This window comes from Saimiri boliviensis, chromosome 5 (genome assembly GCF_048565385.1).
Source record: "Saimiri boliviensis isolate mSaiBol1 chromosome 5, mSaiBol1.pri, whole genome shotgun sequence".
NCBI classification, from domain to species: domain Eukaryota; kingdom Metazoa; phylum Chordata; class Mammalia; order Primates; family Cebidae; genus Saimiri; species Saimiri boliviensis.
This window is the reverse complement of record NC_133453.1, coordinates 33273801-33299746: the sequence shown is the minus strand read 5'-3', so window position 1 is coordinate 33299746 and position 25946 is coordinate 33273801. Positions and strand designations below refer to the sequence as shown.

Below are 25946 nucleotides of genomic sequence, written 5' to 3'. Positions count from 1 at the left end.
AAATAAACACAGATCTGGGATGTAGGAAAGGTCTGCATCATGTCATCTGCTCTGAAAAAGGAAAAACTGGTGAAGAAAATAGACGGCACTGTTAGAATTGTTCTCTTCACTTACTAGAGAACTGAATGAACCCCTTTAAACAAAGGTCACAAAAAATATGTAGATGGCATCATAGGCTCTGTTTCCCAATTGCACATTTTAATAGTTTCAATGGTCTCTTCAAAATGCACTAGCCAATCAGAAAGTACTCTCCACCTCATGTGCCCATTCTTCATTAACATCTGCTGTGGAATACAGTCATGGTTCCAGAAAAACAGGCCCAGCGTGGTTCAGCCTTAAAGGGGAGAGAATTGAAAGGATTTTTGCTCTGAGGGGGCTGTGGCCATGAGATCCCAGATTAAAGCAGGGGGCTGTGAGCCACTGTGTTCCAGCCTGCAAATTCCACATAACAGCTCTAATCACAAACCAGAGTTCTCTCATCAATGAGGAGCGTACTGTCTTTACTACCCCATCCAGTGGGTCCTCAAATCTCTTCTGTATTTGAAGCATAGTATGTGATACATATATAATTTTGTAAAGTTGCAACTTGGGTTCCCAGGAAGCTGAATCTGAGACAGAGATTAGTATGCAGAACATTTTTAGGGGTTTCTTTTAGGATTCACCTCTTGGGAAAAGGGAAGAAGAGGGGACAAGAGAGGGGGGGAGGGGAGGGAATGTAAGGGAACAGAAAGGAAGGGAGTAAGACTGGGCAGAGGGAGAAAGATGGGCTATAATGAAGCTTCAGTGGACATCTTGCTGGCCGACTGGGGAATTCTGAAGATGGACTGACCTCTCAATGCTGTTCCAGTTGGGGAGAAAGCCAGGCCTCTCTACCCCTTCATCACCCAGTCATTGGATGCAGCTGCCCAGGAAGGGGATGTGACCTCGTTTGAGGCTGCTCTCCTCATCTAAGACATCCCTGAAAGGAACTGAAGGCTGTGAACCATCTGCCTGCATCCCAGTGGCTGGGAAGTCAGATCTAAGTCCTGAAAGATGATTAAACAACACATCTCCGTGTCTACCACAGAGACGACATAGAAAAATCCTGCTCAAGATCCTGTATTCATTCAGGAAACATTTGTTGCATCATTTTAATGGACCTGGCACAGATCTGTGATTATAGATTACTTTAATGTTTTTCGGCAAGTCTTCAAGCACAGAACACGAAGTTTTGAGTCCATTGCTTCACCCAAGTTTTCTGTGAGGCAGTACTTGCCTGCCCATTTTACACAATGGAAAACTGACAACAGCAAAAAGCAATTGACCAAAGTCTTTGACATGCAAGCCCCTCAATAATTAAAATTAAAAGGCATCTTGAGGAGATGATATTAAACCTTGCCTAGAAAAATAGTCAATTCATTGACATAGGGTTACAGGTGGGCATGAAAAGCAGGGATGTAGCTAATGAGAAATACCCTAGAGCTCTAAATGCTTTCCTCCTCCCTGACTCCTTTTTATCTTTGCAGATGCTGGAGGGCAAGATAGAGTCGATAAATTATACTCTGACCCCATTTTCTAAATTTCATTAAAAACATTTTTTTTTTCTGTATCTCAAAATGCCTCTCTCAACTCTTACAAAGACACTCCTGGGTCTGTGTTATTACCCAATAAGTAACCTGCTACTGTGCACGCTGACTGTAATCAAGCCCGTGCTGCCGTCCTAACAATGCACCTAAGTGTGCCACAGACCTCCAGTGCTCCCCCTGTTGTGTCATTTCACCTAATTAATAAGTGGAACAAAGATTTCAGAAAAGGAAGAAATTTGATTACACAGCACTGTAATGGCACTCAAGTCTGCTGTAAAGACTGAGTGGGGTCTACCCCCTTAAAATCTCCATTTGCTCCACCACTGTAACAGTAGAAATGTCAGCACAACTCCCCCCACGTCCCCTCTTAGATGACCTTTAGCTGCAACTCTCAGTAATACTAAACCATTAGTCATGCCTGGGTCAGTGATGTGTCAATAACAGAATAATTATTGAAGATAGCCTTAAGAGGAAAGACAGCAGCCTCGAATCAGCATTAGCTCAACTCAAACTGCCACCAGAGCTTGTTGAATAAATGAATGCATGTCTAATAAAAGGCCTCTTTACATCTGGAGACCTAAGGACTGTTGATTCCATTAATCCAAGGGGTTATTTGTAGCTGCTAAACACCTTTTTAGACCAATAAGTGGCAGGCTTTTACTCCCTCCCACTGACTGCAACCCACCCTTCTCGAGTAGAGCAAATTTACTGTACATAATGGCTCTGGCATTTTAAAAGGAAGCTGGTCAGCAGGGCTGTTTGGAACATCTGCACCTTTGCAGAACACTAGATGCAGGAGAGAAACTCTTCCCATTCACAGGAGATGCAATCTTGAGATTCTGAAATCACAATGCCTCCAAACTCTGTGCTAGACCTCTGGTGGAAACCAAACAGCAAGGTACTAATAAAAGGAATAAGGGATACTCAGAGAGGCAGCGCAGCTTAACAGTTAACATCAGAAACGCAGGAAATAGACATGCACACAGGGAGAGCACCACGTGACAATTGCTGTTGTGCTGCCAGAAGCCAGGGAACTCCCAGAAGCTGGATGTGAGGCCTGGAACACATCCTTCCCCCAGCACCTTAGGGTGAGCATGGCCCTGCTGCTACCTTGATCTTGGACTTTTAGCCTCCGGACTGGTGAGACAGTAACTTTTTATAATTTAAACCACTCTGTGCCATACAGTACCTTGTTACACCAGCCCTGGCAAACAAATACACTGGGGTAATAACTTGCAGCCAGCAGACCTTGAACAGAATTCTATCCTCATCATTTACTTGTGTCATCTTGGGCAAATTACTAAGAATCCTTGACCCTCTATTTTCTATAAAACCAGGAAAACAATACATGGTTTATCTGTCTCACAAATTTATTATTTGGATCAAAACTTTATATACACAAAAGCATTTTCCAAACTCTAACAGAGCCCCATGAAGGCGAGAGAGCTCAAGCTAGGAAATGTAGGACAGATGCTCAATAGCAGCCTTTATTCTGTAACAGTCTTCATTAAAAGCGATATATAATATTTCTGTAATGCTTTTTGGTTTTTTTTAATGAGCAGATGTTTCTTTTATGTTCATTGTAACCAGAATGAATCCCATGGTTCCTCAGGCCCAGTTGTTGCATAGAGCTGCATTAAAGAAAAGTTCAAGAAACAAATGACTTTAAAGGGCAGTCATCTGTAGCCTTGATATGATGTAGTGAAAATAGCACTTTACCTCTGTGGTCTTCCTCCTTAAAATCTAGAACCCTAGTTTAATCATAAGAAAAACATAAGGCAAATTCCAGTAAAGGAACATCCTACCAAATATCTGGCCAGTACTCCTCAAAATTATCAAAGTCAGGTGGGCGCGGTGGCTCACGCCTGTAATCTCAGCACTTTGGGAGACTGAGGCAGGTAGATCACCTGAGGTTGGGATTTCAAGACCAGACTGACCAATATGGAGAAACCCCATCTCTATTAAAGTTACAACATTAGCCAGGAGCTACTTGAGAGGCTGAGGCAGGAAAACTGCTCCACCCAGAAGGTGGAGGTTGCAGTGAGCCGAGACTGCACCATTGCACTCCAGCCTGGGCAATAAGAGTAAAACTTGTCTCAAAAAAATAAAAGAAACTATTAAGGTCATCAAAGGAAAGCTTTAAAAAACCACCACAGCCAAAAGGATTCTAAAGAAACATAACAACTAAATGTTATGGGGTATCCTGGATGGGATCTGATATTGTGTGGATGTTTGCCTCTCCAAATCTCAGGTTAAAATGTGATCCCTAGTGTTGGAGGTGGGGCCTATGGGCGGTGTCTGGGTCATGGGGGTGGATCCTCCTGAATCTAATTGTTAAAAGAGTTTGGAACCTTCTCCCTTCTCTCTTGTCCCCTCTCTTGCCCAGTGACACACTGGCTCCCCCTTTTGCCTTCCCTTATGAGTGAAAGCTCCCCAAGGACTCACCAGAAGCCAAGCAGATGCTGGTGCCATCTGTGAACAGCCTGAAGGACTGTCAGTCAAATAAACCTGTTTTCTTTATAAATTGCCCAGTCTTAGGTATTTCTTTATAGCAACACAAAACAGGCTAACACATGAGCCTAAAGCAGGAAAAAGACGTTACATAAAAAATAAGAAAATCTGAATAAACTATGGGATTTCATTAATAATAATGTAAACACTGGTTCATTAATTATAACAAACATATCATAGTAATGTAAGATTTTAATAAAAGGGGAAAACAGCCACAGGTATAGGGAAACTCTCTGTATAATCTTCTCAATTATTCTGTAAATCTAAAACTGTTCTAAAAAATAAAGTTCACATTTTTAAAAAAGCAAACCAGGATGGCCAAATAGGAACAGCTCTGGAGTGTAGCCCCAGTAAGAACAATGCAGATGGTGAATGAACACCGCATTTCCCAATGAGTTATTACTGCCCATAGACCAGAAGATTCCCAGGCTGAAAACCACCATGAGTTTCCAGCATGGCTGTTTCAGCTGGGACAGCAGGTCTCCACACAAAAACTCACACAAATCTGGGCAGCCATTTCAACTGGCCCTGGAACACCAGGAGACAGAGCTGCCCACTGAACTCAAAAAAAGGGGGCTGAAACAGGGAGCCAGATGATCTGGCTCAGTGGATCCTACCCCCACAAAGAACAGCAATCTGAAACGCTCTGGATTGAAACTTTCACAGAAAGCACAGCTGGACCCATGATGGTCCAGCTCTGTGGGGGGAAGGGCAACTGCCATTACCATGGCAGTCCACCATTACTGAGGCAGTCCGCCATTACAAGGCAGATCACCATTACCAAGGTAGTTCTAACTATACATCTATAAACAAAACCACAAGGAAGTTCACACAGCAGCAGGGCAGAGCCCATAGCCGCTCAGCAACACCTCTACTGGCAGACTGTGACTAGGCTACCTCCTAGTTGGGCAGGGCATCTCTGAAAAAAGGCAGCAGCATGTCAGGAACTTATAAATAAAGCCCCACCTTCCCAGGACAGAGCACCTGGGGAAAAAGGCAGTTATGAGTTCAGCTTCAGCAGACTTAAACATACCTGCCCAGCAGATCTGAACAGAACAATGGAGCTCACAGCTCAGCACCTGAAATCCTATATGGGACAGACTATCTCCTCAAGCAGCTCCCTGACCTTCATATATCCAAAGAGATGCCTCATAAAGGAGAGCTCAGGCTGACATCTGGAGGGCATCCTTCTGGGACAAAGATAACAGAAGAAGAAACTGGCAGCAACTCTTACTGTTCTGCAGCCACCACAAGTGATCCCCAGGCAAGCAGGGTCTGGAGTGGACCTCAGCAATCCTACAGCAGACGGGCCACACTGTTAGAAGGAAAACTAAAAAACAGAAAGAAATAACTTTATCATCAACAAAAAGGATGTCCACTCAGAGACCTCATCCGAAAGTCATCAACTACAAAGATCACAGGCAGATAAAGCCACAAAGACGTGAAAAAAAAAAACAGTGCAAAAAGGATGAAAACACCCAAAACCAGAATGCCTCTCCTCCTCCAAGGGATTACAACTCCTCACAAGCAAGAGAACAAAGCTGGATGGAGAATGAGTCTGATGAATTGACAGAAACAGGCTTGAGAAGGTGGGTAATAACAAACTTCTCTGAGCTAAAAGAACATGTTCTAACCCAATGCAAAGAAACTAAGAACATTTTTAAAAGGTTTGACAAGATGCTAACGAGAATAAATAGCTTAAAGAAGAATACAAATGACCTAATGGAGCTAAAAAACAGAACATGAAAACTTCATGAAGCATACACAAGTTTCAATAGCTGAATTGACTAAGCAGAACAAAGGATATCAGAGATTGAAGATCAACCCAATGAAATGAAATGAGAAGGCAAGATTAAAGAAAAAAGAACAAAAAAAGCCTACAAGAAATATGGGATTATGTGAAAAGACCTAATCTATATTTGATAGATGTACCTGAATGTGACAGGGAGAATGAATACAAGCTGGAAAACACTCTTCAGAATATTATCCAGGAGAACATCCCCAACCTAACAAGGCAGGGCAATATTCAAGTCCAGGAAATACAGAGAACTCCACAAAGATATTCCTCAAGAAGAGCAACACCAAGGCACATAATCATCAGATTTACATGACTGAAAAAATGCTAAGGACAGCCAGAAAGATAGGTCAGGTTACCCACAAAGGGAAGGCCATCAAACTCAGAGCAGATCTCTCAGCAGAAACCCTACAAGCCAGAAGAGATTGGGGGCCAATATTCAATATCCTTAAAGAAAAGAACTTTCAACCTAGAATTTCATATCCAGCCAAACTAAGCTTCATAAGTGAAGGAGAAATAAAATCCTTTATGAACAAGCAATTGCTGAAAGATTTCATCACCACCAGGCCTGCCTTAGAAGAGCTCCTGTAAGAAGCACTAAACATAGAAAGGAACAACCAGTACCACCCACTCCAAAAACATACCAAATGATAAAGAACATCAACACAGTGAAGAAACTGTGTGAATAATGGGCAAAACAACCAGCTAGCATCAAAATGGCAGGATCAAATTCACACATAATAATATTAACCTTAAATGTAAATGGGCTAAATGACCCAATCAAAAGACACAGACTGGCAAATTGGATAAAACATCAAAACCTATCAGTGTGCCGTATCCAGTAAACCCATCTCACATGCAAGGACACACATAGGCTCAAAATAAAGGTATGGAGGAACATTTACTAAGCAAATGAAGAGGGAAAAAAAAGCAGGAGTTGCAATTGTAGTCTCTGATAAAATAGACTCTAAACCAACAAAGATCAAAAGAGACAAAGAAGGACATTACATAACGGTAAAAGGATCAATGCAACAAGAAGATCTAATGATCCTAAAAATATATGCACCCAATACAGGAGCACCCAGATACGTAAAGCAAGTTCTTAATGACTACAAAAAGACTTAGACTCCCACACAATAATAGTGGGAGATTTTAACACTGCACTGTCAATATTAGACAGATCAACAAGACAGAAAATTAACAAGGATATCCAAGACTTGAAGTCAGATCTGGACCAAGCAAACCTAATAGGCATCTACAGAACTCTCCACCCCAAATCCACAGAATATATATTCTCCTCAGCACCACATCACACCTACTCTAAAACTGACCACATAATTGGAAGTAAATCACTCCTCAGCAAATGCAAAAGAATGAAAATCATAACAAACCATCTCTGAGACCACAGTGCAATCAAATTAGAACTCAGGATTAAGAAACTAACTCAGAACTGCACAACTTCATGGAAATTGAACAACTGCTCTTGAATGTTGACTGGATAAACAATGAAATGAAGGCAGAATTAAAGATGTTCTTCGAAACCAACAAGAATGAAGACACAATGTACCAGAATCTCTGGGACACATTTAAAGCAGTGTCTAGAGGAAAAATTAGAGCAATAAATGCCCACAAGAGAGGCAAGGAAGATCTAAAATTGATACCCTATCATCAAAATTGAAAGAGCTAGAGGAGCAAGATCAAAAGCTAGAGGAGTAGAAGACAAGAAATAACTAAGATCAGAGCAGAACTGAAGGAAACAGAGACACACACACACAAAAAAAACTTTCAAAAAATCAATAAATCCAGGAGCTGATTTTTTTAAAAGATCAACAAAATAGACAGACTGCTAGTCTTATTAATAAAAAAAGCAAAGAGAGAAGGATCAAATAGATACAATAAAAAACAATAAAGGGGATATCACCACTGATTCCACAGAAATACAAATCACCATCAGAGATTACTACAAACAACTCTATGCACATAAACCAGTAAACCTGGAAGAAATGGATAAATTCCTGGACACTTGCACCCTCCCAAGCCTAAACCAGGAAGAAGCCAAAACCCTGAATAGACCAATAACAAGGGCTGAAGTTGAGGCAGCAATTAATAGGCTACCAATCAAAAAAAGCCCAGGTCCAGATGGGTTCAAGCTGAATTCTTGACATACAAAGAGGAGCTGGTACCATTCCTTCTGAAATGATTCCAAACAATCAAAAAGAGGGAATCCTTCCCAAATCATTTTATGAGACCAACATCATCCTGATACCAAAACCTGGCAGAGACTAAACAAGAAAAGAAAACTTCAGTCCAATATGCATGATGAACATTGATGCAATAATCTTCGATAAAATACTGGCAATCTGATTGCAACAGTACATCAAAAAGCTTATTCATCACGATCATGTGGCCTTCATCCCAGGGATGCAAGGCTGGTTCAACATATGCAAGTCTATAAACATAATCCACCACATAAACAGAACCAAAGGAAAAAAACACATGATTATCTCAAGAGATGCAGAGAAGGCCTTCAACAAAATTCAACAGCCTTTTATGCTAAAAATTCTCAATAAATTAGGTATGGATGGAACATATCTCAAAATAATAAAAGCTTTTTATGACAAACCCACAGCCAATATCATACTGAATGGGCAAAAACTGGAAGCATTCCCATTGAAATCTGGCACTAGACAAGGATGCCCTCTGTCACCACTCCTATTCAATATAGTATGGGCAGTTCTAGCCAGAGCAATCAGGCAAGAAAAAGAAATAAAGGATATTCAATTAGGAAAGGAGGAAGTCAAATTGTCTCTATTTGCAGATGACATGATTGTATATTTAGGAGACCCCATCATCTCAGCCCAAAATCTCCTTAAACTGATAAGCGACTTCAGCAGTCTCAGGATACAAAATCAAAGTGCAGAAATCACAAGCATTCCTATACACCAATGACAGATCTTAAATAGATCCAAATCAAGAATGAACTGCCATTCACAACTGCTACAAAGAGAATAAAATACCTAGGAATACAACTAACAAAGGATGTAAAGGACCTCTTCAAAAACAACTAAAAACCACTGCTCAAGGAAATAAGAGAGGACACAAACAGATGGAAAAACATTCCATGCTTGTGGTTAGGAAAAATGAATATTGTCAAAATGGCCATCCTGCCCAAAGTAATTTGTATGTTCAATGCTAACCCCATTAAGCTACCTATGACCCTCTTCACAGAACTGGAGAAAACCACCTTAAACTTTATATGGAACCGAAAGAGAGCCCACATAGCCAAGACAATTCTAAGCAAAAAGAACAAAGCTGGAAGCATCATGCTACCTGACTTCAAACTATACTACAAAGCCACAGCAATCAAAACAGCATGGTACTGGTACCAAAACAGATATATAGACCAATGGAACAGAACAGAGGCCTTGGAGCAATGCCACACATCTACAACTATCTGATCTTTGACAAACCTGGCAAAAACAAGCAATAGGGAAAGCATTCCCTGTTTAACAAATGGTGTTGGGAGAACTGACTAGCCATGTGCAGAAAGCAGAAACTGGACCCCTTCCTGACACCTTACACTAAAATTAACTCCAGATGGATTAAGAACTTAAGACCTAACAACCATAAAAACCTTAGAAGAAAACCTAAGCAAAACCATTCAGGACATAGGCATAGGCAAGGACTTCATGACTAAAACACCAAAAGCATTGGCAACAAAAGCCAAAATAGACAAATGGAATCTAATTAAACTCTAGACTTTCTGTAAAGCAAAAGAAACAATCATTAAAGTGAATCAGCAACCAACAGAATGGGAAAAAATTTTTGCAATCTACCCATCTGACAAAGGGCTAATATCCAGAAACTACAAAGAACTAAAACAGATTTATAAGAAACAAACAAACAAACTCATTCAAATGTGGGTGAAGGATATGAACAGACACTTTTCAAAAGAAGACATTTATGAGGCCAACAAACATATGAAAAAATGCTCAGCATCACCGGTCATTAGAGAAATGCAAATCAAAACCACATTGAGATACCACCTCACGCCAGTTAGAATGGTAATCATTAAAAAATCTGGAGACAACAGATGCTGGAGAGGATGTGGAGAAATAGGAACACTTTTACACTGTTGGTGGGAGTGTAAATTAGTTCAACCATTGTGGAAGACAGTGTGGCGCTTCCTCAAGGATCTAGAAATAGAAATTCCTTTTGCCCCAGCAATCCCATTACTGGGATTATAAATATATATATTATATCCAAAGGATTATAAATCATTCTATTATAAAGACATATGCACACATATGTTCATAGTGGCACTGTTTACAATAGCAAAGACCTGGAAGCAACCCAAATGCCCATCGATGATAGACGACTGGACAGGGAAAATGTAGCACATATACACCATGGAATACTATGCAGCCATAAAAAATGATGACTTTGTGTAGGGACATGGATGAATATGGAAACCATCATTCTCAGCAAACAGACACAAGAACAGAAAATCAAACACCGCATGTTCTCACTCATAGGCAGGTGTTGAACAATGAGAACACATGGACACAGGGCGGGGAGCATCACACACTGGAATCTGTTAGGGGGGAATACAGTAGGGACAATTGGGGGTAGGGAATTGGGGAGGGATAATATGGGGAGAAATGCCAGATATAGGGGTGACGGGGGGATGGAGGCAGCAAATCACATTGCCACAACAATCCTGCATGTTCTGCACATGTACCCCAGAACCTAAAGTGCAATTAAAAAAAATAATATATATGTGTGTGTGTGTGTGTGTGTGTGTAAACCAAATTTTGCTTTTATCTTTTGAAGAGTATTAGAAAAAATTTAATGTATGACTCACAAAAACACCTTTTAAAAATTTTGTTTATTTATTTATTTATTTAGAGATGGAGTTTCACTCTTGTTACCCAGGCTGGAGTGCAATGGCGCGATCTCGGCTCACCGCAACCTCTGCCTCCTGGGTTCAGGCAATTCTCCTGCCTCAGCCTCCTGAGTAGGTGGGATTACAGGCACGCGCCACCATGCCCAGCTAATTTTTTGTATTTTTAGTAGAGATGGGGTTTCGCCATGTTAACCAGGATGGTCTCGATCTCTTGACCTTGTGATCCACCTGCCTCAGCCTCCCAAAGTGCTGGGATTACAGGCATGAGCCACCACTCCCGGCCCTCTGTTTATTTATTTATTTAGACAGAGTCTAGCTCTGTCACCCAGGCTGGAGTGCAGTGGTGCGATCTTAGCTCACTGCAGACTCCGCCTACTGGGTTCAAGCAGTTTTCTGCCTCAGCCCCCCAAGGAGCTGGGACTAGAGGTCCATGCTACCACCTGGCTAATTTTTGTATTTTTTGTAGAGGCAGGTTTTTGCCATGTTGGCCAAGCTAGTCATGAACTCCTGACCTTAAGTGATCTGCCCACCTTGGCTTCCCAAAGTGCTAGGATTAGAGGTGTGAGCCACCATGCCTGACCACAAAAACGGTCTAAAAATCTCCATATCTTCTTCTCTCTAGGTATTGATAACTTCTCCAGAGCCTCTTACTTTCTCAAATCTCTACACATACATATGCACACAGGCACATGCACACACACACACACACACACACACACACACGCCCAGCCTGAAACATGTGGCTTGTCTCTTGTGCTCCCCTGCTGATACAGTGCCATCTCCATTGTTCCCATTCTCTACCAAGAGACAGCCCCTCTAGAACACCTGGGAATTTAGTAGTTCCATGTCCCTGTTCTTCCCTCACTGCTCACGAAAAAAAGTCTGAGGCATTTTCTGGAATATGTGGTTCTTCTCCATGTCTGTCATATTCAACCCAGCAACACCATAGCCCCCTCTTTTCACCCCTTTTGGCATGAGGTAGTAATTGGAGTCTCCAGAGAGCACATGTTTTCATGAGTAGGTATTTTCCCCAGGGCTGTTATAACCAATTATCTCAAATTTGGTGGCTTAAAATAACAGAAATTATTCTCTTGCAGTTCTGGACACTGTGGAGGAAAAGTCTGAAATCAAGGTGTTGGCCATACTTTCTCCAAAAGTTCCAGGGGAAGATTCTTCCTTCACTCTTCTGGCTTCTAGTGGCTCCAGCTGCTTATGGCAGCATGACTCCCACGTCTGCCTCTGTCCACATGGCCTCTCCCCATGCAGCTCTGTGTCGCAAATCTCCTTCTCTTTTCTCTTATAAGGACACCAGTCATTGGATTAAGGATCTGCCCTAATCCCAGGATAACCTAATCTTGAAATCCTTGACTTAATTACATCTATTAAACCCTTTTACCAAATAAGATCACACTCACAGATACCCGAGGTTAGGACTTAGATGTATTTTTTGGGAGGAAGACACATTCAACCCACTACAATGAGCATCCACACAGGATACACAAATTCTCTAACACTGGACCCATTCTGAGATTTCTAACCATATGCCTAGTTCCGAAACCTCTCAGCAGACAATTTTCCACTTTTGTTCCTGCCAAGTTACTGTCCAACCTGCCGAACTATCAGACACACCCATGAATTAGGGTAGATCTTTATCCCCTTATCTAAGTCTCTTTCTGTCCAAACTGGTTAGTGAGATGTAGTAAGCTGAAGGGAAAGTGCACAGTCCAGACCTTCACCTTGAATTGGAGAAGGGTCATAAAAAGGAGCTGTGCTTAACTTGCTGCACCTCCACATACTCAGGACAACCAGCATTCCACATGCAATGCTATTCAAAGTACCCTAACCCGGTTGATGGCTGCTAACAATTAGATTTGGGACAATTACGTGCTAAAGTGATTAGTTTGTTGGAGACCATGGAGTGCAGTATCCTCTGAATATAATAAATCTTTCTACTATTAACTCTTCTGAAAAGAAGTGAATTATCTGGCCTTAAATATCTGAGGCCTGGCTTTCTAGAAGAGTGGCTTTCTGCTTCCAAATATAATCCACTTTCTATTACATTACATTGTCTCTCAAAATATCCCCAGACAAGGGAAACTAGAGCCCACCAACAAAATACATGTTGAGACATATTCAAGTGCCACATAATTATACACTGAGAAAATATTTAACCACACTTTCAGGTCAGCATTTTTATTTTATCCTTCTAAGATTATTCAAATTTTAGAAAAATGAGAATAGAACTGAGACCTTTTTGTTCCATTACTCCTAACTCAAGAAGACCTTACTATCCTTCTTCTTTGTGTCTCTTTTTTCTTTACTAAGAAATTTGTCACTCATGCTGTTTCTCTGACAATCAATTCATTGATCTTCACCATTCCACTCCAGGAATATTTGAAATGCAAATGAGGTCACAGGTCTCTTTTCCATTAAAAAAGGGTCGTTCAGAAACAGTAAAATAGTGTAGTTCTACAAATCTTCCATCTTTCTAATATGTGTACATAACAACCTTTCTTTTTCTTTAATTTTTTCTCTTTGTTAGAGCAGAAAAATAAACTGCTAGCAGAAGCATACACTAGTTAATCTCCCAAAACACAGGAAATCACTATATTGAAAGAACCTTTATTCATTTGACTGAAACCCTTCAATTTCTTAGACACTAAACATTAGCAGACTTAGCAAAGCTCTTTGTATCTATCATCTACTCATGCATCATTCATGTAAAAGGTGATCTGGGTCCCATTAGTTGACTAGCTGATCTGAATCTTTTGGATTACTCAGATAAGTCATTTCTAGTGGTCCTCCTTTTAAAATTAATGGAATAGAACAGAGTACATGCTACTTAAAAGAATACCCCGCTGGGAATTTCCCACTAAAGTAAGGCTAATTCTTTTCTGTATTTTGCCTTTCTTTCCCATCCTTATTTTTGCTTTCATTCCAAAGAACTGTATTTCTGAATTTACGTCAGATCCAGGAGTACAGAAGATCAATGTCAAGGCCCCAGCTGGGACTCAACATACATGAATTTGAATCAGTAACCACCCTCTGGTACAAAGCTTCCTTCTCTCAAAGTGCTGTCTTTCTGCTCAAGGCATTTGGTGAAGCCCCATGAGAACAATGACCCAGTCACTCCTGGGAAGCCCTGTTGATCAGAGCCTCATAGATAGTCAAGGCTTTCCCTATAACACCCTACAGATCAGAGCAATTGCTCATTTCCTTATTTGCCATGCAATTATGACTAACTTCAGCTGTGATTATGGCTTTTAAAATATATGTCTCTGTCTTAGAGAATTTAAATAAACGGTCAATATCCTGTTGAAAAATTCTTCAGTGGTACCCTATAAATTTCAGTTCAGAGTTCAAATTCTGAAGCTTAACACACAAATTCCCTAGTGGTTGCCCACTGCCTATCTTCTTACCATCATTTCCCACCTCTTCCACATGTACATTTTATTTCTACCATCCTGAGCTACTTAACATTTTTTATGTTTCTGTACTTTTAATGTCTGGGATATCCTCACCCCTACACCCCATTTCTAGCTAACTTTTTCTCATCCTACAACAGCAGTTCAAGGCTTATTTCCCAGGAACCTTTCCAAAACTCCCACTCTGCTCTAGATATTTCTGCTCTTTTTTCTTAATGTTCTTATACCTACCTCTAAGATAGTGCTTATTGTGCTATTGTGCAGTAAATGCTAGTTCACTTACCTGTCTACCATGCTAGTTCAGGGATACTCCTTTCACTTGTCAATGAAAGCGTAACTTTTCACTAATCATAATCTAAATGTTAAAGAACTGGCCATTGGGCCCACCTAGTATCTAAAATAGGGATGGATCAACCTGACCAAGAATTGATGTTGCTTTTATCATATATTCTCAATAACAGGATTTTCAAAAATTAAGGGATTTCCTCATATGATCCTAAAAACAACTCACATTATTCAATTAAATTATTTATATGTAAAAGCTATTTTAATATCTTTTTATATTTTAGGGAAAAAATTTCTACCTGCAATCTTCAAATTGCAATTGAATCCCTAAGAAGCTGCCTTAAGCAGCTGTCTTATGATTTGACTGCCTCACCAGGAGCAAAACACTTCCCTATTGAGGAATTATTTCAGTGTCCAATATCCTATGTTTTATACTATGATATCATTCTTATGTCTTCTGACACAACAGTTTTTGCCTTGTTTTCAGCCCTCTCTATAATGGTAACCTCTTCTACCACTTCACGGCTTTCCTGCTCAGTTTCCCTGTTAATCAAAACTTGGTTACAAGTGTCAGAAAACACAGCTCAAACCATCTTAAACTAACTAAAAAAGAAGCAGGAGTGATTTTCCTGGGACATGTAATAAAAATTTATGGCAAAGCTAGATTCTAGGTTGAAATGATGTCATCAGGAATCTGCCTCTTTTCCTCCTTGCTGGTGTTATTCTCAGGCAGGATATGTAACAAGGAGAGGAGATGGCCTTGTCCATGGCTCCAGCTTTACATTGCCCTTTTAGCTGGCAAATTCCATACAATAAACTGCCTCTTTCCTGAGAGTTGAAGCAAAAATGTCAAGGGGAATCTTATTGGCCCAGCTTAAGTCACATTCCCATTCCTAAACCAATGCCTAGAAAATGCATTCTTTTGATTGGCTAGAGTGGGTCAGGTGCCTACTCCTGAAGTGAGAGTCAGTCAATCTCATTCAAAGTACACAGCCATCATAGTAACTACAATGCCAAAATCTATAATAGTATCACTAAAAATAAAAAGCAACAAATGAAAACATACTGCCAGAGATAGTCATGTAACCACAAAGGAAGAAAGAGAAAGAAAGAAGAAAAAGAAAGAAAGAAAAAAAGAGAAAGAAAGAAAGAGAAAGAAGGAAGGAAAGGAAGGAAGGAAGAGAGGAGTTATAAAACAAACAGAAAACAAACAAAAAATGGCAATACTAAGTCTTTACTTATCAATTACAACACTCAATGTAAATGGCTTCAATTTTCCAACAATTAAAAGGCATAGAGTGGTTTAACGAATAAAGAAACAAGATCCAATTGTATGTTGCCTACAAGAAACCCACTTCACCTACAAAGATACAAATAGACCCTTTTCTTTTTAAAAGAAAAGGGGTGGAAAGGATATTCCATGAAATTGTAAACCAAAAAAGCCAGAAGTGGCTATACTTAGATAAAATAGGCTACAAATCAAAGACTGTAAAAAGAGACACAGAAGTTCACTATATAATGATAAAGAGGTCAATTCAGCAAGAGGATATAACAATTCTACATATCTATGCACCCAAAACCAGAGGTCCCAAGTATGTAAAGCAAACATTAATAGATCTAAAGGAAGAGATATACTGCAATATAATAATACTAGGGGACGTTAACACCCACTCTCAGTAATGGACAGATCATTCGGACAGAAAATCGACAAAGAAATATCAGAGTTGGGAGAGAAAAAGACTGCGAGGTGGCTGCGGCTGTGGCCGGAGAAGTGGCCGTCGGAGCGAGGCCCTCTCGGGGGAGCAGGGTGAACGCCGGCCGCGCCGGGACCCTCACCGGGGGAGAGGAAGCGTCGCTCGCGGTGTCACCTCCAGCTGCGACGTACTCCGGGTCGGCCTTGCGCTCGGGGCCTGAGAGGGGCGGCGGCGGGGTCAGGGGCCGCACAAAGAATGAACCAGCAGTGGAAGAGAAAGTATTGCAAGTTGGCTGACTGCTAGTGAAGGAGATGCTTTATTTTTGTGGCAGGCATCTGTGGGATCTGTAATAGAAATGTACTTAGATGGTTTAAGATGCAGACTTCTTATATAAAGATGTTGCTGTTGTTTTTCCAAGGATGGCTGGCTGTGGTGAAATTGATCATTCAATAAACATGCTTCCTACAAGCAGGAAAGCGAATGAGTCCTGTTCTAATGCTGCACCTTCTTTAACCATCCCTGAATGTGCCATTTGTCTGCAAACATGTGTTCATCCAGTCAGTCTGCCCTGTAAGCACGTTTTCTGCTATCTGTGTGTAAAAGGAGCTTCATGGCTTGGAAAGCGATGTGCTCTATGTCGACAAGAAATTCCCGAGGATTTCCTTGACAAGCCAACCTTGTTGTCACCAGAAGAACTCAAGGCAGCAAGTAGAGGAAATGGTGAATATGCATGGTATTATGAAGGAAGAAATGGGTGGTGGCAGTACGATGAGCGCACTAGTAGAGAGCTGGAAGATGCTTTTTCCAAAGGTAAAAAGAACACTGAAATGTTAATTGCTGGGTTTCTGTATGTCGCTGATCTTGAAAATATGGTTCAATATAGGAGAAATGAACATGGACGTCGCAGGAAGATTAAGCGAGATATAATAGATATACCAAAGAAGGGAGTGGCCGGACTTAGGCTAGACTGTGACGCTAATACTGTAAACCTAGCAAGAGAGAGCTCTGCCGATGGAGCGGACAGTGTATCGGCACAGAGTGGAGCTTCTGTTCAGCCCCTAGTGTCTTCTGTAAGGCCCCTAACGTCAGTAGACGGTCAGTTAACAAGCCCTGCAACACCATCCCCTGATGCAAGCACTTCTCTGGAAGACTCTTTTGCTCATTTACAACTCAGTGGAGACAACATAGTTGAAAGGAGTCATAGGGGAGAAGGAGAAGAAGATCATGAATCACCATCTTCAGGCAGGGTACCAGCACCAGACACCTCCATTGAAGAAACTGAATCAGATGCCAGTAGTGATAGTGAGGATATATCTGCGGTTGTTGCACAGCACTCCTTGACCCAACAGAGACTTTTGGTTTCTAATGCAAACCAGACGGTACCTGATCGATCAGATCGATCGGGAACTGATCGATCAGTAGCAGGGGGTGGAACAGTGAGTGTCAGTGTCAGATCTAGAAGGCCTGATGGACAGTGCACAGTAACTGAAGTTTAAATAAAAATGTCTTCAGCTCCATGCTCAAGGTTGAAAGGGTTACCTGTAAATTTCTGCCCACATAACATTATACTCATTCCTACTAGTGCATTTTGGGAGTAGGGGTGGGAAGGGGTATGGGAAGGATAGACCCGTAATTAAAATGTCTAACACGTCTCTGTTGAGAAATTTATTTAATGTAAGGAACTTGGGTGTTAATAGTTGAGAGCCATTTAGTAGTAACCTAGTTTTCTTGAGGTCTGTTTATAGTTTTTAAAAACTTTAGTTCTTTTGGCCAGTGTGTTTGTATTATCTGTGCATTAATGGTCCTCATCTGACCCTTGCATTGTCTTATTTTTCTGCATGGATTGGCATAAGACCATTACTAAAATTTGGCACCTGTGAGATGTTTGATATCATAAGCAGGAAGCGTAATTTAATGTAAGAATATATGTCAATTTGGGATTTTAAAATAGATGAATAACAACTATTTTATAGTAAAGTTATTGAAATGGAGATGAAAACAGCCAGTAACTTAATGTTTCAGAATCTTTGTAACACACTTCATGGCGTTCCCATAGGCTTTGCTGTCTAGTCTTATAATTTGAGGGTTTTTTTGGTCTGCAGTTTTCTTTTTGATTACAAAATTTGTAATTTAATAAATACTAGAGTTTATAAAAAAAAAAAGAAAGAAATATCAGAGTTAAACTTCACACTAGACCTAATAGGCATAACTGACATTTATAAAACATTTCACTCAACTGCTGTAGAATATACATTTTTTTATCCGCATGTAGAATATTCCCCAGAATAGACCATATATTAGGCCGCAAAACAAGTCTGAACGGATTCAAAAAAGTAGAAATCATATCATGTATCTCTTCCTACCACAAGGAAATGAAGCCAGAAATAGCAAGAAGAACCTTAGAAAATACATAAACACATGGAATTAAAAAAAAAAAAAAAAAAAAAACTGCAGAACAAGCAAAGGGTCAATGAAGAAATTTAAAAGACTATTTAAAATCGTTTTGAAACAAATGAAAATAGAAATACAACGTGCCAAAATCTATGGGATACATGGCAAAAGCAGTATTAACAGGAAAGTTTATAACAATATATGCCTACATCAAAAAAGTAAAAAGACTTCAGATTAAAAACTTAGTGATTCATCTCAAGGAACTAGAAAAGCAAAAACAAACAAAACCCAAAATTAGCAGGAACAAAAGAAAGAATAGAGATCAGAGCAGAAATAAATGAAACTGAGATTTTTAAAAATACAGATCAATGAAATAAAAATTTTATTTTTTGAAAAAAATATTAAAATCAACAAACCCTTCTTACTTAGACTAAAAATGAGACAAAGCTCAAATAAATAAAATCAAAAATAAAAAGGAGATATAACAACTGAGAACACAGAAACACATAGAATCATTAGAGACTATAATGAACAACCGTACACCAACAAATTGAAACACCTAGAAGAAATGGATAAATTTCTGGACACTTACTGCCTCCCAAGATTGAGCCATGAAGAAATAGAGAACCTCAACAAACCAATAATGAGTAATGAGATTGAAGCCATAATAAAAAAGTCTCCCAGGACCTAATAGCTTCACTGATGAATTCTACCAAACATTCAAAGAACTAATACCAACTCTACTCAAATCCTTTCAATTTTCAATTGAAGAGGAACATCCAAACTCATTTTACAAATCCAGTATTACCTTAATACTAAAACAGGACAAAGACACAACAACAAAAAATAAAACTACAGGCCAATATCACTAATGAACACAGATGAGGGAGGTGGAACAAGATGGAAGAATAGAAGGCTCCACTGACTGTCTCCTCCATGAGGACACTAATTTAACAACTATCTACACACACAAAAAAAAAGCACTTTCATAAGAACCAAAATTCAGGTGAGTACTCACAGTACCTGGCTTTAAATTTATATTGCTAAAAGAGGCACTAAAGCGATAGGAAAATCAGTCTTGAAATGCCAACACCACCCATTTCCCACAATCCCCAGAAGTGGAAGCATGGTGCAGAAAACATTTCTGTGCACTGGGGAGAGGGAGTGCCCAGAAACATTGTGAAGCACTGAACTTAGTGCTGCCCTGTTATAGCAGAAAGTAAAACAGGATGAAATGCACCTGATACCTGCCCATGGAGGGAGCATTTAAACCAGACCTAGCCAGAGGGGAATGACCAATCCCAGTGGTCGGAACTTGAGTTCTTACAAGCCTCATCACCATGGACTAAAGTACTCTGGAGCTCTAAATAAACTTGAAAGGCCACAAGGACTGCAACTCCTAAGTGATTTCTAGTGCTGAACTGGACCCAGGGTCAGTGGACTCGGGGGCATGTGACCTACTGAGACACCAGCTGGGGCAACTAAAAGAGTGCTAGAATCAGCCCTCACCTAACGCTATGTTGCACAGCTCGTGGCTCCAAAAGACATCCCTTCCTTCCACTTGAGGAGAGGAGAGAATTTTGTCTTGCATCTTGGATTCCACCTCAGCCACATCAGGATAGAGTACCAGTCAGAGTGATGAGGCCCCCTTTCCAAGACCTAGCTGTAGATGACATTTCTAGACATACCCTGGGACACAAGGGAAACTGCTGCCTTGAAGGGAAGGACAGGATTCATCACCTGCTAACTGAAGAATCCTTGGGCCCTGAATAACCAGCAGAGATACCCATGTACTGAAAGCTTTGGATGAAACTCTGAGATTTGCTGGCTTTAGGTGAGACTCAGCATATTACCAGCTGTGGTGGCTACAAGGCAAGACTGTTTAATAAAAGTGGAGGGAAAAGTAAAAGGGACTTTGTCTTGCACCTTAGGTATCAGCTCAGCCACCAGAAGACAGAGCACTAAGCAGGCTCTTGAGGTTCCCTGATTCCAGGATTTGGCTCTTGGATAGCATTTCTGGACCTGCCCTGGTTCCTGGGGAGCCCACTGCCTGAAAGGTGAGTCCCAGGCCAGGCAGCATTTACTACCAGCTGACTGAAGCCAGAGGGGAGCCAATTATCCTGAAGGGTGAGTCCCAGGCCAGGCAGCATTTACTATGAGCTGACTGAAGCCAGAGAGGAGCCCATTAACCTGAAGAGTGAGTACCTGGCTAGGCAGCATTTACCACAAGCTGACTGAAGTCAGAGGGGAGCCCACTGCCTGAAGGGTGAGTGCTAGCCCAGACAGCACTTACCACAAGGGCCTTAAAGGAACATCAGTGGCAGTCTGGCAGTACTTCCCATGGGCCTGTGGTGGCACTGGCCATGAGGTAAGGCTTCTCTGCCTTTGGAAAGCATAGGAAAGGGTGAGAAGGACTGCATCTTGTGATTTGACTGCCAGGTCAGCCGCAGTATAACAGAGCACTGGGTAGACATTTAAGGTTTTTTACTCCAGTCTCTGGCTCCTGGATGGCACCTCTGGACCTGCCCAGGACCTGGAGGCATTCATTGCACTGAAGGGAAGGAAATAGGCCTGACTGGTTTTGCCACCTGCTGATTGTAGAACCCCAGGGCCTTGGGTGAACATAGCCAGGGAGTAGTTACAGTAAACCCTGGAAAAACTCATTGCTATGTTGGCTTCAGGTCCGACTCAGTGTAGTCTAAGTGGCAGTGGCCCTAGAGGGGCTTGTGTCATTCCATATCCAACTCCAGGTGGCTCAACACAGAGAGAGACTCCATTTGTTTGGAAGAAAGTAAGAGAAGAAAACAAGAGTCTCTGCCTGATAATCCAGAGAATTCTTCCAGATCTTGCCTAAGACCACCAAGGTAGTATCTCTATGAACCTGAAAAAACCAGTGTCACTGGGCTTGGGATGCCCCCTAAAGCAGATACAGCTTAGACCACAACACCCAAGTTCTTTTGAATAGGACTTTCCAAGAAGGATGAGTATAAACAAGCCCATTGAAGGCTACAATAAATACCAAAATGCAATGCCCAAGCACAAATGAACATTTTCTCCACATCAAGACCATCCAGGAAAACATTACCTCGCCAAATGAACTAAATAAGGCACTAAGAACAATCCTGGAGAAGAAGAGATGTGTGACCTTTCAGAGAATCCAAAATAGCTGTTCTGAGGAAACTCAAAGAAATTCAAGATAACTCAGAGAAGGAATTCAGCATTTATCAGATAAATTTAACAGACAGATTGAAATAATTAAAAGAATCCAGCACAAATTGAGAGCTGAAAAATACAATTGGTATATTGAAGAATGCATTAGAGTCTTTTTTTTTTTTTTAAGTTCTGGGATACAGGTGCAGAACGTGCAGGTTTGTTACATAGGTATACATGTGCCATGGTGGTGTGCTGTACTCATCAACCCATCATCTAGGTTTTAAGCCCCACATGCATTAGGCATTTGTTCTAATGCTCTCCCTCCCCTTCCTCCAACCCCCAACAAGCCCCAGTGTGTGATGTTCTCCTCCCTGTGTCCATGTGTTCTCATTGCTCACCTCCCACTTGTGAGAACATGCAGTGTTTGACCTTCTGTTCCTGTGTTAGTTTGCTGAGTATAATGGCTTCCAGCTTTACCCATGTTCCTGCAGAGGACATGAACTCATTCTTTTTTATGACTGCATAGTATTCCATGGTGTAAATGTGCCACATTTTCTTTATCCAGTCTATCATTAATGGGCATTTGGGTTGGTTCCAAGTCTTTGCTATTGTAAATAGTGCTGCAATAAACATACATGTGCATGTGTCTTTATAGTAGAATGATTTATAATCCTTTGGGTATTCACCCAGTAATGGGATTGCTGGGTCAAATAGTATTTCTAGTTCTAGATCCTTGAGTAATTGCCACACTGTTTTCCACAATGTTTGAACTAATTTACACTCCCACCAATAGTGTAATAGCCTTCATATTTCTTCACAGCCTCACCAGCATCTGTGGCTTCCTGACTTTTAAATGATTGCCATTCTAACTGGCCTGAGATAGTATTTCATTGTGGTTTTGATTTGCATTTCTCTAATGACCAGTGATGATGAGTTTTTTTCATATGTTTTTTGGCCACATAAATGTCTCCTTTTGAAAAGTGTCTATTCATATCCTTTGCCCACTTTTTGATGGGGTTGTTTGTTTGGTTTTGTTTTTTTTCTCTTACAAATTTGTTTAAGTTTCCTGTAGATTCTGGATATTAGCCCTTTGTCAGATAGGTAGCTTGCGAAAATTTTCTCCCATTCTATAGGTTGCCTCTTCACTCTGTTGATAGTTTCTTTTGCTGTGCAGAAGCTCTTTAGTTTGATTAGATACCATTTGTCCATTTTGGCTTTTGTTGCCATTGCTTTTGATGTTTTAGTCATGAAGTCTTTGCCCATGCCTATGTCCTTAATGGTACTGCCTAGGTTTTCTTCTAGGGTTTTTATGTTTTTAGGTCTTACATTAAAATGTTTAATCCATCTTGAGTTAATTTTTGTATAAGGTGTAAGGAAGGGGTTCAGTCTCAGTTTTCTGCATATGGCTAGCCAGTTTTCACAACACCATTTATTAAATAGGGAATCTTTTCCCCATTGACTGTTTTTGTCAGGTTTGTCAAAGATCAGATGGTTGTAGATGTGTGGTGTTATTTCTGAGGTCTCTGTTCTGTTCCACTGGTCTATATATCTGTTTTGGTACCAGTACCATGCTGTTTTGGTTACTGTAGCCTTGTAGTATAGTTTGAAGTCAGGTAGTGTGATGCCTCCAGCTTTGTTCTTTTTGCTTAGGATTGTCTTGGCTACCTGGGTTCTTTTTTGGTTCCATATAAAATTTAAAATAATTTTTCCTAAATCTGTGAAGAAAGTCACTGGTAGCTTGATGGGAATAGCACTGAATCTACAAATTGCTTTGGGCAGTATGGCCATTTTCACAATATTGATTCTTCTTATCCATGAGGATGTAATGTTTTTCCATTTATTTGTGTCCTCTCTTATTTCTTTGAGCAGTGGTTTGGAGTTCTCCTTGAAGAGGTCCTTCACGTCCTTAGTAAGTTGTATTCCTAGGTGTTTTATTCTCTTTATAGCAATCGTGAATGAGAGTTCACTCATGAGTTGGCTCTTTGCTTGTCTATTGTTGTTGTATAGGAATGCTTGTGATTTCTGCATGTTGATTTTGTATCTTAAGACTTGGCTGAAGTTGTTTATCACCTTAAAGAGCTTTGGGCTGAAATGACGTGGTTTTGTAAATATACAATGATGTCAACTGCAAACAGAGACAGTTTGACTTCCTCTCTTCCTATTTGAATACCCTTGATTTCTTTCTCTTTCCTGAGTGTTTTGGCCAGAACACTATATTGAATAGGAATGGTGAGAGAGGAAATCCTTGTCTTGTGCTGCTTTTCAAAGGGAATGCTTCTACCTTTTGCCTATTCATATTTGCTATGGGTTTGTAATAAATAAATAGCTCTTATTATTTATAGGTATGTTCCATCAATATCTAGTTTATTGAGTGTTTTTGACATGAAGGGGTATTGAATTTTATCAAAGGCCTTTTCTGCATCTATTGAAATAATTATATGGTTTTTGGCATTGGTTCTGTTTATGTGATGGATTACATTTATTGATTTACATATGTTGAACCATCCTTGCATTCCAGGGATAAAGCCAACTTGCCCATGGTGGATAAGCTTTTTGATGTGCTGCTGAATTTGGTTTGCCTGTATTTTATTGAGGGTTTTCACATTGATGTTCATCAGAGATATTGGCCTGAAATGTTCTTGTTTTGTTGTGTCTCTGTTTAAAGTCTGTTTTATCAGAAACTAGAATTGCAACTATTGCCTTTTTTTGCTTTCCATTTGCTTGGTAAATATTCCATCATCCCTTTATTTTGAGTCTATGTGTGTCTTTACATGTAACATAGGTCTCCTGAATACAGCACACTGATGGGTCTTGACTCTGTATCCAATTTGCTAGTCTGTGTCTTTTCTTTTTTTTTTTTTTTATTGCATTTTAGGTTTTGGGGTACATGTGATGAACATGCAAGATTGTTGCATAGGTACACACATGGCAGTGTGCTTTGCTGCCTTCCGTCCCCTCACCTGTATCTGTCATTTCTCCCCATGATATCTCTTCCCACCTCCCCACCCCCCGCCCCTCCCCCATTTCCCCCAAACAGACCCCAGTGTGTAGTGCTCCCCTCCCTGTGTCCATGTGTTCTCATTGTTCAACACCCGCCTTGAGCGAGAATATACGGTGTTTGATTTTCTGCTCTTGTGTCAGTTTGCTGAGAATGATGGTTTCCAGGTTCATCCATGTCCCTATAAAGGACGTGAACTCATCGTTTTTGATGGCTGCATAATATTCCATGGTGTATATGTACCACATTTTCCCTATCCAGTCTATCATCGTTGGGCATTTGGGTTGGTTCCAGGTCTTTGCTATTGTAAACAGTGCTGCAATGAACATTCGTGTGCACGTGTCCTTGTAGTAGAATGATTTATAATCCTTTGGATATATACCCAGTAATGGGATTGCTGGGTCAAATGGGATTTCTATTTTTAGGTCCTTGAGGAATCGCCACTCTGTCTTCCACAATGGTTGAATTAATTTACATTCCCACCAACAGTGTAAAAGTGTTCCTATTTCTCCACATCCTCTCCAGCATCTGTTGTTTCCCGATTTTTTAATGATCGCCATTCTAACTGGTGTGAGATGGTATCTCAATGTGGTTTTGATTTGCATTTCTCTGATGACCAGTGATGATGAGCATTTTTTCATATGTTTGTTGGCCTCCTGTATGTCTTCTTTTGTAAAGTATCTGTTCATATCCTTTGCCCATTTTTGAATGGGCTTGTTTGTTTTTTTCTTGTAGATCTGCTTTAGTTCTTTGTAAATTCTGGATATCAGCCCCTTGTCAGATGGGTAGACTGCAAAAATTTTTTCCCATTCTGTTGGTTGCCGATTCGCTCTACTGACTGTTTCTTTTGCCGTGCAGAAGCTGTGGAGTTTGATTAGGTCCCATTTGTCTATTTTGGCTTTTGTTGCCATTGCTTTTGGCGTTTTGGTCATGAAGTCCTTGCCTACACCTATGTCCTGAATGGTTTTGCCTAGATTTTCTTCTAAGGTTTTTATGGTTTTAGGTCTGATGTTTAAGTCTTTAATCCATCTGGAGTTAATTTTGGTGTAAGGTGTCAGGAAGGGGTCCTGTTTCTGCTTTCTGCACATGGCTAGCCAGTTTTCCCAACACCATTTATTAAACAGGGAGTCCTTTCCCCATTGCTTGTTTTTGTCAGGTTTGTCGAAGATCAGATGGTTGTGGGTATGTTGTATTTCCTGTGAGGCCTCTGTTCTGTTCCATTG

General features: G+C 40.5%; 1 protein-coding gene and 1 long non-coding RNA gene across 3 annotated transcripts in view; one reads left to right on the top strand and one right to left on the bottom strand.

Moving 5' to 3' along the window:
• The window catches only part of LOC120364355 (uncharacterized), a 380014-nt gene that overhangs the window by 190658 nt on the left and 163410 nt on the right, over positions 1-25946 (bottom strand). The gene's annotated exons all lie outside the window — the stretch shown is intronic.
• Positions 16216-18338, top strand: LOC101034706 (E3 ubiquitin-protein ligase RNF146). The gene is made up of 2 exons (XM_003925608.4): positions 16216-16538; positions 16600-18338. Coding segments are annotated over exons 1-2 (1080 nt in total). The 5' UTR covers positions 16216-16536; the 3' UTR covers positions 17678-18338.